At 40.9% G+C, this 10,894-nt stretch overlaps 1 protein-coding gene across 1 annotated transcript; it reads right to left on the reverse strand.

The window, feature by feature from the left end:
• Positions 1-289: 289 nt before the first annotated feature.
• On the reverse strand, positions 290-10,064 carry PHAX (phosphorylated adaptor for RNA export). Its single transcript, XM_017806283.1, has 5 exons — positions 9,932-10,064; positions 7,126-7,745; positions 5,217-5,337; positions 3,513-3,596; positions 290-1,615 (listed from the first exon to the last, which is right to left on the reverse strand). Exons 1-5 carry the CDS (start codon positions 10,025-10,027, stop codon positions 1,346-1,348), a joined length of 1,191 nt encoding a protein of 396 aa, XP_017661772.1. The 5' UTR covers positions 10,028-10,064; the 3' UTR covers positions 290-1,345.
• Positions 10,065-10,894: the final 830 nt, after the last annotated feature.

Raw genomic sequence — 10,894 nt, forward strand, 5'->3', positions numbered from 1 at the left:
GGACAAAAAAATACTCCCCAGCCATGCCCCGGCAACTGCTCTTCCAAGGAACTGCTCTTCCCTTCCTCCAACTCCCGTGAGGAGTGCGGCTTCGCTCCGTCCCACCTCCTCCTCAATTCCTCCCATCTCAGAAGAAACAGATGGGGGGAAGGGAGCAGGGCTGTGTGTGTGGGGGAAACGGGACCTTAGGAAAAAAAATTTCCAACATCTCTTTTTAAACCTATGACAGGGTTGAAAGTGAATTAATTCAGTAATCTTTCAGAAATGTTTTTTACTGGAAAATAGCGTCTAGTCACGAAAAACCCACAACTTATTAGTGACAAAGAATTTTAAACATCATAAATATCAGTGTTGCACATGTTTGGCTATATTAAAAACAACATTCAACAATAAAAATTGTCTTCAAATAAACTTACAACCTACACAAGAGTCTTCTAAATCAAGTAAAAAAAAATCCCCTTTTGTATTGTTTTCTTAAGAGTCTCCATCAAAAAACATCAAATCTTCTGAAAGCTGCACATTATCTTACAGCACATGGGAGAAGGACAGGAACAAGAATTGCAAGGTAAAGGGTTTGTATCTGCATGTGCAGTGTACAGACCCTTGGGGGGAACACAGTGCAGTAAAATCTCACTAGTCAGAAAGCATTCAGTTAGATTTGTCCTCAAACAAAAAGATCCATATGAGTTGCATGTCTCATCATGGAAAACGTTTAGACAAAATGAGTAGGAAGCTGAAGCCACTATTAAAATACAAAGGATAAAACTGCTGTAGAAATCTAAAACATACGTTGCTCAGTATTGCTTATTTACAAGGTTGTTATTCAAAGGTCACTGACCACTGAAATTAAGTGTATTTCTCAAACCAATCTGTTTTACAGGTCTTAATCCTATAAATACTGTTTCTGTCAACACACTGCCACGTTAAGACTATATGATATTTTATATCCAGATTAACTTTATAATTAGTGTTTTTCTGTTCAACTGTAGTGAGCAGCTTTGCTCACTTATTCACTTTTGTTAGATTCAGCAAATTAAATGTGAAGTATTTGGTTAAAACACAGCCTTAATTCCTTAACCTAACGTGACTAAAAAAAATTTCCAAAAGAACAAACATGGTGATGCAGGGCTGTTATCTAGGAAAATCTTAACAGTTTCTGAGGACTCAGCAAACAAATACTAGGACAATTAAAAGTCTTTCATGCTGTTAAATTTAGCTAAGAATCATATCCTGCTCTTCAGCATCAAATATTTCCCATGTTTCTGCAGCTTATGAAAACATGGGATTATAAGAAAGGCTCATTTAATATGTTTCCTAGAGACACTGTTATCAAGAACTTTAGCAACTAGAAGATCTCCAAATCATGAGCGTTATCAATTTCAATAATATCTTCAGATTCCATCTTTGCTTCATGATGCCCCTCCTGCAGATCATCCAGGGAAGCCAGAGCCTCATTTGTATCACTAGCAAAAGTCTCACGAGATGCATCATCATATTCCTGCAGGTTAAGCCCTTTAATGGCTTTCTTCATCTTCTTTCCTAGAACTTGCATTCTCCTCTTCTTGGCAGCTTTTTTGTTTTCATACTCCTTTTGGTTTTCCAGATAGAATATTTCCTTGAGAGAAAAAAAAAAAAGGCAAACAAAAAAAAGTTTGGCACATTCATTTTACTAGTATTTCCTAAATGTAAAGTAAAAAGAAAAATTTATTACAAATACTGGTCAATATTTAACTAAGCTACAGGCTTGTCCTAGTTAGAACAGCTGGGACCAATTCATCACTGGATGGGTGTAGCCCAGGACTGTGTATTCTGTGGCCCTCCATGCCATTTCCCAGAAACTGTTGTCAGTAGAGGCCTGCGAGATAGGAAGATGTTCCTGTCCTCATACCCTTTTATGGAATTCCCCGCTCTGAGGGAAGGACTGACCATTCCTGCCTGAACTGGAGAATATATAAACTTGGAGTTTTTGAACCTTGTTACCACTCGTGGGATCCAGAGGAAGACTGCAGCTCACCGCTCTCAACCAGACTGCAGCTCACCACCCTCAACTGGACTGCAATCACCACTCTTGACCAGACTGCAACAGCACTCTCATCAACAGGTTTTCCCCTCTCCTTTTCCTTTGGACTCAGGGGGCCCAAAGAACACCACTCTGTTCATGTCCCAGGGTGCTGGGTTATACATTTGGGTTTTGTGGGCTAAAACCAATTGTTTGTCTGTATAATCGTACTTATTGTATTATTTTATTAAATTGTTATTCTGATTTATAATCTCTCTTTTGAGTTGAGTTCATTTCCCCTGCTGGTTAACTTTTAAACCAGCACAATGCTTTATTTATAGAAGAAGTATGAGAATAGACTGCAGGTAAATAGACTTAGGTAAAAAAATAGACTTAGGTAAAATTCTCCATAAATAATTTTATTACATAACTTCTCAGCAGTCTGAGAGTATACATATCAGTAAGTTTTCATTTTGAATTTTGCTGGTGGTACAAAACTGGGAGGAATGGGTGGCAGACCAGGCGGTTGTGCTGCCATATAGAGGGACCTGTAAAGAAAATACAACCAAAGATTCTGAGACAACCAGAGAAAACTTTCCTCCACAATTGAAATTTGAGTCCACGTCTCATGATCTTTACTCTCAACAATTTATGAACCGCATCAATCCTCTTTTTTTTGGAATAAAGTGATCAAATTTGCAACTTTTTAACTTTTTGTGACCACAGCAAGCAACGAAAGGATGGTGGGTACTTTTTTCCCTGTTTTTTTTCTCCAAACATAAACCAGACAATCACAATGTATGTTGACTTATTTCCCAATTCCAAATACAAGATGCTAGGATGGTTTATAGAGCGATCAGCTGCAGCCACCTACAAGCAAAATAAATGAGTCTTTCTTCTAAAAAAACTTCATATGAAAGTGGCAAATGCCATGAAAAAACCCTAGAAGTTCTCCTAATTCAATGAAGAAAATACTATCTCAGTCTATTTCATACCCTAAAAGGAAAGACAGTAATATTTACAAGATTACATAACTTATTTGGTGAGCACCACAAATGAGGCCAGTGACCAGTTCAGACCATTATCTGATTTAATGAGAAATACTGTCTGACGGCACAGCTGGAGCTAAATAGGAAAAAAATTCTCTATTAAGAGAACTCCATTCAAACCATACACAATGAAACAGAGCTCCAAAGGGAGAAACAAAACATGAATAATATTGCTCTAAGGTATATCCAGATTAAGGAAAATCCAACATTTATCTCTTCAGTCTCATCCTTCTCAGCAGGTTTTTGTGACTGGCAGCCTGTAAAAGTGAGCTCTCCCTGCCCAGTGTGAATGGCAATTCAACAATTTTTAGGTGGGTCTTTTTTTTGACTGCATTTTGAGTGTGAAAGGGTGGTTTATTTAGAATATAGAGTTAAATTTGCTAGAGACAGTTTCAATAATAACATTTCTAGTTGAAAAAAATCCCCAACTTTGGACAACTCCTTTGCACTCTTGACATTTTTACCTTGATTTGTTCTTCTTTGATGCTAGGTGTGTTCTTCAGCAGGTTTAAATAAACACCCCCAGGTGTTCTTCTCCTGGTGCCATTCTTAACAGGAGAGAGGAAATTAGAAACAGTAAGATTAGTACTAAGTGTTGACAAAAATAGCTTCTAGGGCAACACTTAATACTGTATTCAGACAGAATAAAGCAAATTTAAATTCTGATATTTTAGGAATTACATAAAAATAGCCCTATCTGTGTCTTATTTGTGACTGAACTAGTCATGAGAAAGACAAAATATGGACAGGTAAACTCTGAAGTTACAAAAAAATTCCTTTAGGATGTAATGCCAAACTGTTGAACTCCACACTAAATCTGATTTTGGTAGTAAAGAAACAAAATGCGAGTAATATTCTCACTATTTGCAACAAGGTGTACACACTAGGTTAAATATTCAGAGCATTCCTAACACACAACCCCAGTAAAAAGTGAAAAGTCAATTTAATAAAATTATGTTGATCTCAAGTTTTTTAATAATTGTGCTCAGCAATGTGACATCTTATCTGCATGTCCAAAGGATTCTGCATTTCTGCCTAAGGCATACGAAACACAACATGTACTTCAAAATTTCTTCCCACCACATATTAGTTCCAAGCAGCTTTTCAGTGTTACAACACTGCAATGTGCAATGTGTTGTAATAAATCACGGAATGGGCTCAGCTTTGAAACCTCTGTAAATTATAAGTGCGAATTATCACACTGTTATTCAATTACAATTTTTTAGTATAAAGTTGAACCTTTATTCCAGTAAAACCTGGATGATACTGTGTAAAATGTGATACCTTTCTGCTAAATAACAATGCAAAAAACAATCTAAAAATTCTAAGAACAGAGAAGGTCAATTTTTAAGTAGGTTCTTGAAACAGCAGATGCCACCTCCTTTTATCATCTGCCTTTCGAAGAGTGTACTCTGATCTGCATCCAAAGGAACCTGTGCCATCAGGAGCTATGTCCTTTCATCTTCTCTGTAAACACTTATTAACAAGTACTTTACTCTTTCAAGACAACAGAATAGCTTCTAATACAATTTGATAGGTGGAATTTGTTGCCTTTTTTTTTCAGGGGAGGAGGTGATGGTATTTTTCAATTTGTTTAGTTTTTTTTGTGTGCCCCTACTCATTTTTCCCCTCTTCTCTACTTCCAGTGACAGAACTTAAAAGCTGTGAATTGTAAACAAGTGTCTGAAAGTATTTACTAGTTCTCACCCACTTTTTTCCTTCTTTGCTTCTGCACTGAAGCTCATTATTTAACAAGAACAAAAACACACCAAGAAATTGATAACCTAACCACTGAGTATAGGATTTTCTACCATGATTTGTAACAGCAATCAGTACTCAGCGTATCAATACTGTTGAACAGGCCAATAGTTCTCTGATAAAGCCAACAGCTTCCATTCCAGAGAGGGAACTTCAAATCAGATACCATTCTTGGCAAAAAAACTGCATGATTTTCAGGTTCACTCACCTTATTGTTTACTCAAAACCTGCTGTACAGTTACATTAGTGTTTATTGAGGGAGTTTCATGGCAAGGGAAGGTCATAAAATTCTGGGAGAGGTTCTCCCAGTGTGAGAGAGCTACAACAGCATTGTGTAAATGTTCTACAAGTCAAGAGTTCTGTTGCCCTCCTTGCCCTCTGGCAAACCCCAAAAGTGACATTTTTCTTACCACTATGAACAGTCCACCATTTTGCTCCACTTCAGCTGTTTCCATAAGCAGCTCAATCGCTTTTCTCTTCCCAATTATTTTCACCACTCGAGCAATTAAGTCTTTCTTTGGCTCACAAAGTCTGAACAGAGTGGGGAAAAAAAAAGGCACATTTATTGTCAAGATGTTTTCTTAGTAAAAACTGACTGTGGAACTTCCATAATGAATAATTCACTCTGTGGGACGTAAAAATGCGCTCAAGAGTCTATACATTCAAATGTGTTTCAGTGGTTTATTGAATCAGATATGATTGAATCAGATATCGAATCAGAATACTGAGCTTCTGAAGGATTTTTTTCCCTAAAGCATGCATTTTTAAAATTTGTTTCAATGGAAATACATTGAGTGATTATTCTTCTACTGATGCATGAAACAGTAAACCAAATATGAAACTGCAAAGACATGTACAAACCTCTGAAATTAAAGTATAAAAGTGCGTTGCGCATTTAACAGTTAAAATTAATTTTTATAGTTAAATCAAGAACTGGAGAAAACAGGAAGTGTAAATTTCCCCTGTATCATGTGCCATTCAGACAAGCCTACATAACAATCAGTCTGTTGACTGATCTATAACCTATAAAAAGCAAATAAGAAAAAAATTACACTGTAACTTCAACACTAGTGATACAATGCCATTGCTACAAACAGTTAAAAAAAAAAGAGCTTTCTGTCCTATTTCAACAAATCTCAATACAGCAAAGAGGAGCTTATTACAAGAGACATGCTCAAAGTTTCCAAATTAATAAATGAGAACCTAACAAGAACTGTAAACAGCATTAATAATTGTCTAATTGCTGTAGGAATGGCAGTTGCTGAAATAAGTAGCACATGTATGAAGACAACAATGGTTTGAAACCATTTAAAATCCAGGTTTTATTTAAATGTCATGCTAACTGTCAGTAAATCTTCCAAGTCTTGTTCCCTATTTAACTTATGTTTTTTCCCTTGCACCACTGAAAAAGGATTGTGGCAGTTCAACTCAATCTAACCAAGAGTGACCTGCAGCCATGGGCCCTCCCTCACACCATCAATCCACTGCTGTCAGGAAATGGTGCAGCAAATTGGTTCAGGAAACAAATCTGTTTACAAGTTAACTCTTCCAAAAAAAAAAAAATCAACAAGCTTTTGGACAGATAATTTTTCTGAGTCAGCTCAGTGGACAATAACCAAATAGCAGGATTGTGAAAAGGACTGGATGGTGGTAAGGGTGCTCATGGCTGGAGCTTGGTGACCATAAATTAGCATAGAACTGCAGAAAGAGGCCAGGACTCATTTCAGTGCTGGTGCCTGACACTGGTGTAGCCCTTGGTTACAACAGCAGCAAAAGGTTTTTTCAGACAAATATATTCCATGTAGAAAACATGTGTATTTCAGAAGCTTGTGTTTTCTAAAACACTGCAGTTTATCTCAGATTCAAAGGTTTAAATCTACAGATTTAAAGGTTTATAACTTAGACAGATTTTCATGGTGACTACAGCACGTTTGCACTGGTGGCCAACTCCAAACAAGAATCTTTGCTCATGGGGTATTTCCTAAAAAAAACTCCACTACTAAATCTCTATAACAAGAAGGAATATTTTTCCTTGCTATTGTCCTCAAATAACAGACTGTTTTCGTGGATCTTTAAAAAATATATAAAAATTAAAATAAATAGACATTATTAACTGGATGTTTTTACAAGATACCAGCCACAGTGCTGCATTTTTATCCCAGTATTTGGAAATACACATAAGGCACTCATGCCTTTTGTAATCTGACATGTAATATAGGACATCTTACAAATTTACCAGTAAGGCAGCTTTTCCTCACTCTTCTTTTCCATCAACTACCAATACTTAGGGAAGTGAAGACACACTGTTATCAAACTCACCGATAAGCAATTTCATCTGCTACTTTTTCCTCTGAATCTTCTTCTGTTATCTCATACCTTCCTTTGTATTTCATTTCTTGCCTTTCACCCAGTCTATCTTTCATGGGGCGCTTCCTTTTGAGAAAGCCTTGCCCGTTTTCCCCTTCTGCTGGCAATGTCTTCTTGTCATCATGCATGTATTGATCCAGCTCCTTATCCAAAGTCTCTGCCTCCTTTTGCTGAGCTTCCTTCATCAGCTTTTTAGCCAACAGGTAGTTGTAAGTCTCAGACTGCCTGCTCCTGTCAATGCTGCCATCCATGCCTAGAATTCCAAGCTCAGTGGCTACTGCATCTTGATTCTGTTCCTGGAGCACTGCACCCCAGATGTTGTTGACCTTCTTGCCGTGCAGCGCAGTTTGTTTTTGGTGGCTCTGGTTGAGCTGGAAGGGCTCGGGTTTGGCAGGAGGGAAGTTGAAGCACTTCTGTCGCTTCCGTTTCCACAGGCAGCTGTCATCCTCAGAGTCAGAGCAGCTCTCCTCACTGGAATCCACACTCTTGGTTGTCCGATAGGGAACACTCGGTGCACTGGATGAGATGCCGCTCTGGAATGGCCTGCACGGATCACTGCCATCATGTGATTTCTGAAATTTAAAAACCAAATGTCCATTAGTTTAACCATTTGTGTAAATCAGAAAAGGTTTGATTAGCTAAAAAAACCTGAATTCTGACTCCTGTGGCTGTGCAGTCCTCTGTGAGCATCTGTTGGACTGCAGCTGACAGGAGCATCCTACGGAACTCCTGCATTTTGAGTGCATGGATATCAATATGAAAGAAAGCACGGCTGACACAGAAACACATGCCAGGAGTTGCTAATCTGCTTAGGGCAAACTCTGCTGAATGAAAATTATTACGAGACTGGAAAAGTCATGAATATTCTCAAACTGGACAAAGACACAACGTGCACAGCAGCTCTAAGAAAGAGTAAAATATCAAAACACCACAGCAACCTACCAGAAGTTTAACACCACAGAAGTTAATATTCTCTCTCGAGTCTCAAGGGAGAAGACCAAAAAATCCCAAAACTAAATCCAAAACACTGGGAATTTTTTTGTGAATTTAACTGTGTACTGTGATCCTGGTTCCATCAGGACAGCACATATCCAGCTGGGGACAGCAGTACCTTCCAGAACCACAGGTTTTTTCTCCTTTAAACCAACAATACACTGTAGTTTAATTATGGTTTATTAATTAGGACACCCCCCCAAAAAAACCCATTCTATTGATACACTATATTCAAGAAATGCTGTTTTCTCACAGATAAACTAAATCATGAAAGCTAAACCTGCTGCAATTGGCACAATTTGCAAAAACACCATGGGTAATATAACCCTGAATTCTTATTCCCAACTGCTGGAACTTTAGGCCATGCTTTCTGTGCTAAAAATTTTACTTATACATAATTCCAGCTATTCTCTAACTAATTTCCCATCATAAAGTTATATGCTGTCCTATGTTCTCTAAAAGAATAAGATCTCTTCCTTCACTTTCAGGTAAAATGAAAATTCTTTAACCTTACTGCTTTTGTCAACATTATGGCACCATTTCTTCTTCCTTCTATTATCAAACAGAAAACAGAAGTATTCAATTTATTTTATCATGTTATGGAACAGAAACCTTTAACTTCAAACGTAATGCAAAAATCCTTAACACCACAAGAAATCAAAAAAACCCTCTAACACTTCCGTAACAACTTTTTTTGTGCTTCAGATCTCACAAGTATATTGCAAATAAAACAACTGAAGAAAATAAAGTTCCTTATACATACAGCGTCACACAGTGAACTGTCTTACTTTGAAATCTTTCCCTGCCCGCACACCACCACAAATACCTCATACTTTCTGAACAATATTCCTCATATCCTCACAGAATCACAAAATGGTTTGGGTTGGAAAAGATCTTAAAAGACCAGCTTGTTCCAAAATCCCTGCCATGGGCAGGGACACCTTCCACTAGCCCAGGTTGCTCCAAGCCCTGTCCAACCTGGCATTGGACACTTCCAGGGATGGGGCAGCCAGAGCTTCTCTTGGCAACCTGTACCAGGGCCTCACCACCCCCACAGGCAAGAACTTCTTCCAAATATATCATCTAAACCTACACTCTGTCAACGTGAAGCCATTCCCCCTTGTCTTGCTACTCCATGCTCTTGTAAATAGTCTCTCTCTATCTTTCTTGTAGCCCCTTCAGGCACTATAAAGCCGTAATTAGGTCACCCCATAGCCTTCTGTTTTCCAGGCTGAACAACCCCAATTCTCCCATACTTTCCTCACAGCAGAGCTGCTCCATCCTTCTGATCATCTTAGTGCCTCCTCTAGACTGTCTCCAGCAGCTCCATGTCCCTCCTGCGCTGGGGACCCCCCGAGTTAGATGCAGCGATCCACGTGGGGAGCACACAACGTGAAAACGACGGGAGACATCAGGAAGGCGAAGGAATCCCTCCCACTACCTCTATTTGGAATCAGAAGGATGCCAGAGGTCTGCTGGGCCCGGGGATCCGGCGCTCAGGGCTCTCATGCGTGTCCACAGCGGCTCGTCCCCATTGTCCCCATTGTCCTCGCGCCCGCCGTCCCAGCGCCTTCCCGGCAACGCACCGGCCGCCCCAGCCTGTTCTCGGCCCAGCAAAAGCGCTCCCGGTCGGGAAAACCCCCGTCCCTACCCGGCCTCCGCGGCCTCCCCATATGGCAGGCGCCGTCCCGGTTTTTCCCCGCCCGGCGCATCCCGGAGCGGCGCTCCCGCAGTCCTCCCGCGGCCGCCGCTCCGCCGCGCTCACCTGCCCGGGGGAGCCGGCGCCGGGCATGTCCGAGTCCGAGCCGGACAGCTCTCCGTCCTCCACATCGCCGTCCATGCACCGCGGCTCCAGCGCCATGTCCCGGCGGAAGGGCAGAGCGCCGCGTCGGGGCGGACCTGACGTCCATCCGGGGCGGGGATGCTCCGGGTGTTTGTTATCCCGTCTCGGGCCGTTCCGCCGTTTTGCGCCAGGTCTGCTCGTGTGGGACCGGCCAGCGGTGGATGGAAGCCCAAGCCAGCGGCTCGTGTGGTCCCGGGTTCCTCGGCATGAGTGTTGCGAAATGTGGGATATATATTAAGGTTGTCTTAAGTCAGGGTGTTCTTTCATGTGAGTTCTTTATATGCTTTCAAAGCCTGATAGGCAAGAAAGGACACCTCAATATGGTACACGCAGCAGCTGCATCCCTTAGTCACAGAATCACAGAATACGACGAGTTGGAAGGGACCCACAAGGATCATCGAGACCAGCCCCTAGCCCTGCATAGGACCATCCCCAAAAGTCACACCATGTGCACGAGAGTATCATCCAAACGATTCTTGAGCTCTGTCAGCCTTGGTGCTGTGACTACTGCCCTGGGGAGCCTGTTCAGTGCCCAACCAGGCTGTTGAGGGAAGAACCTTTTTCCAACCTAAGCCTCCTGGCACAACTTCAGGCCATTCCCTCGGGTCTTGTCCCTGGTCACCACAGAGAAAAGATCAGTGCCTGCCCTTCCTCTTCCCCTTGTGAGGAAGCTGTAACTGCAATGAGGTCTCCCCTCAATCTCCTCCAGCTGAACACGCTAAATGATCTCAGCCTCTCCTCACACAGCTTCCCCTTAAGGCCCTTCCCCATCTTCATTGCCCTCCTTTAGACACTTGCTAATGGCTTAATATCTTTCTTATATTGTGGTGCCCATAACTGCCCCAGTATTGCAGGTGAGGCCATCCCAGGTTAGAGCAGAGCAGG

Source organism: Lepidothrix coronata, unplaced genomic scaffold (genome assembly GCF_001604755.1).
Source record: "Lepidothrix coronata isolate B3197 unplaced genomic scaffold, Lepidothrix_coronata-1.0 Scaffold14, whole genome shotgun sequence".
NCBI classification, from domain to species: Eukaryota; Metazoa; Chordata; class Aves; order Passeriformes; family Pipridae; genus Lepidothrix; species Lepidothrix coronata.

What these genes read in the sequence shown, in the direction of transcription:
- PHAX (XM_017806283.1), bottom strand. Translation starts at nt 10,027, where the DNA reads ATGGCGCTGGAGCCGCGGTGCATGGACGGCGATGTGGAGGACGGAGAG. An exon ending in GCGCCGGCTCCCCCGGGCAG is followed by an intron (nt 7,746 to 9,931) that starts GTGAGCGCGGCG and finishes TTTAAATTTCAG; the next exon opens with AAATCACATGATGGCAGTGA. An exon ending in ATGGTGGACTGTTCATAGTG is followed by an intron (nt 3,597 to 5,216) that starts GTAAGAAAAATG and finishes TCTCCTGTTAAG; the next exon opens with AATGGCACCAGGAGAAGAAC.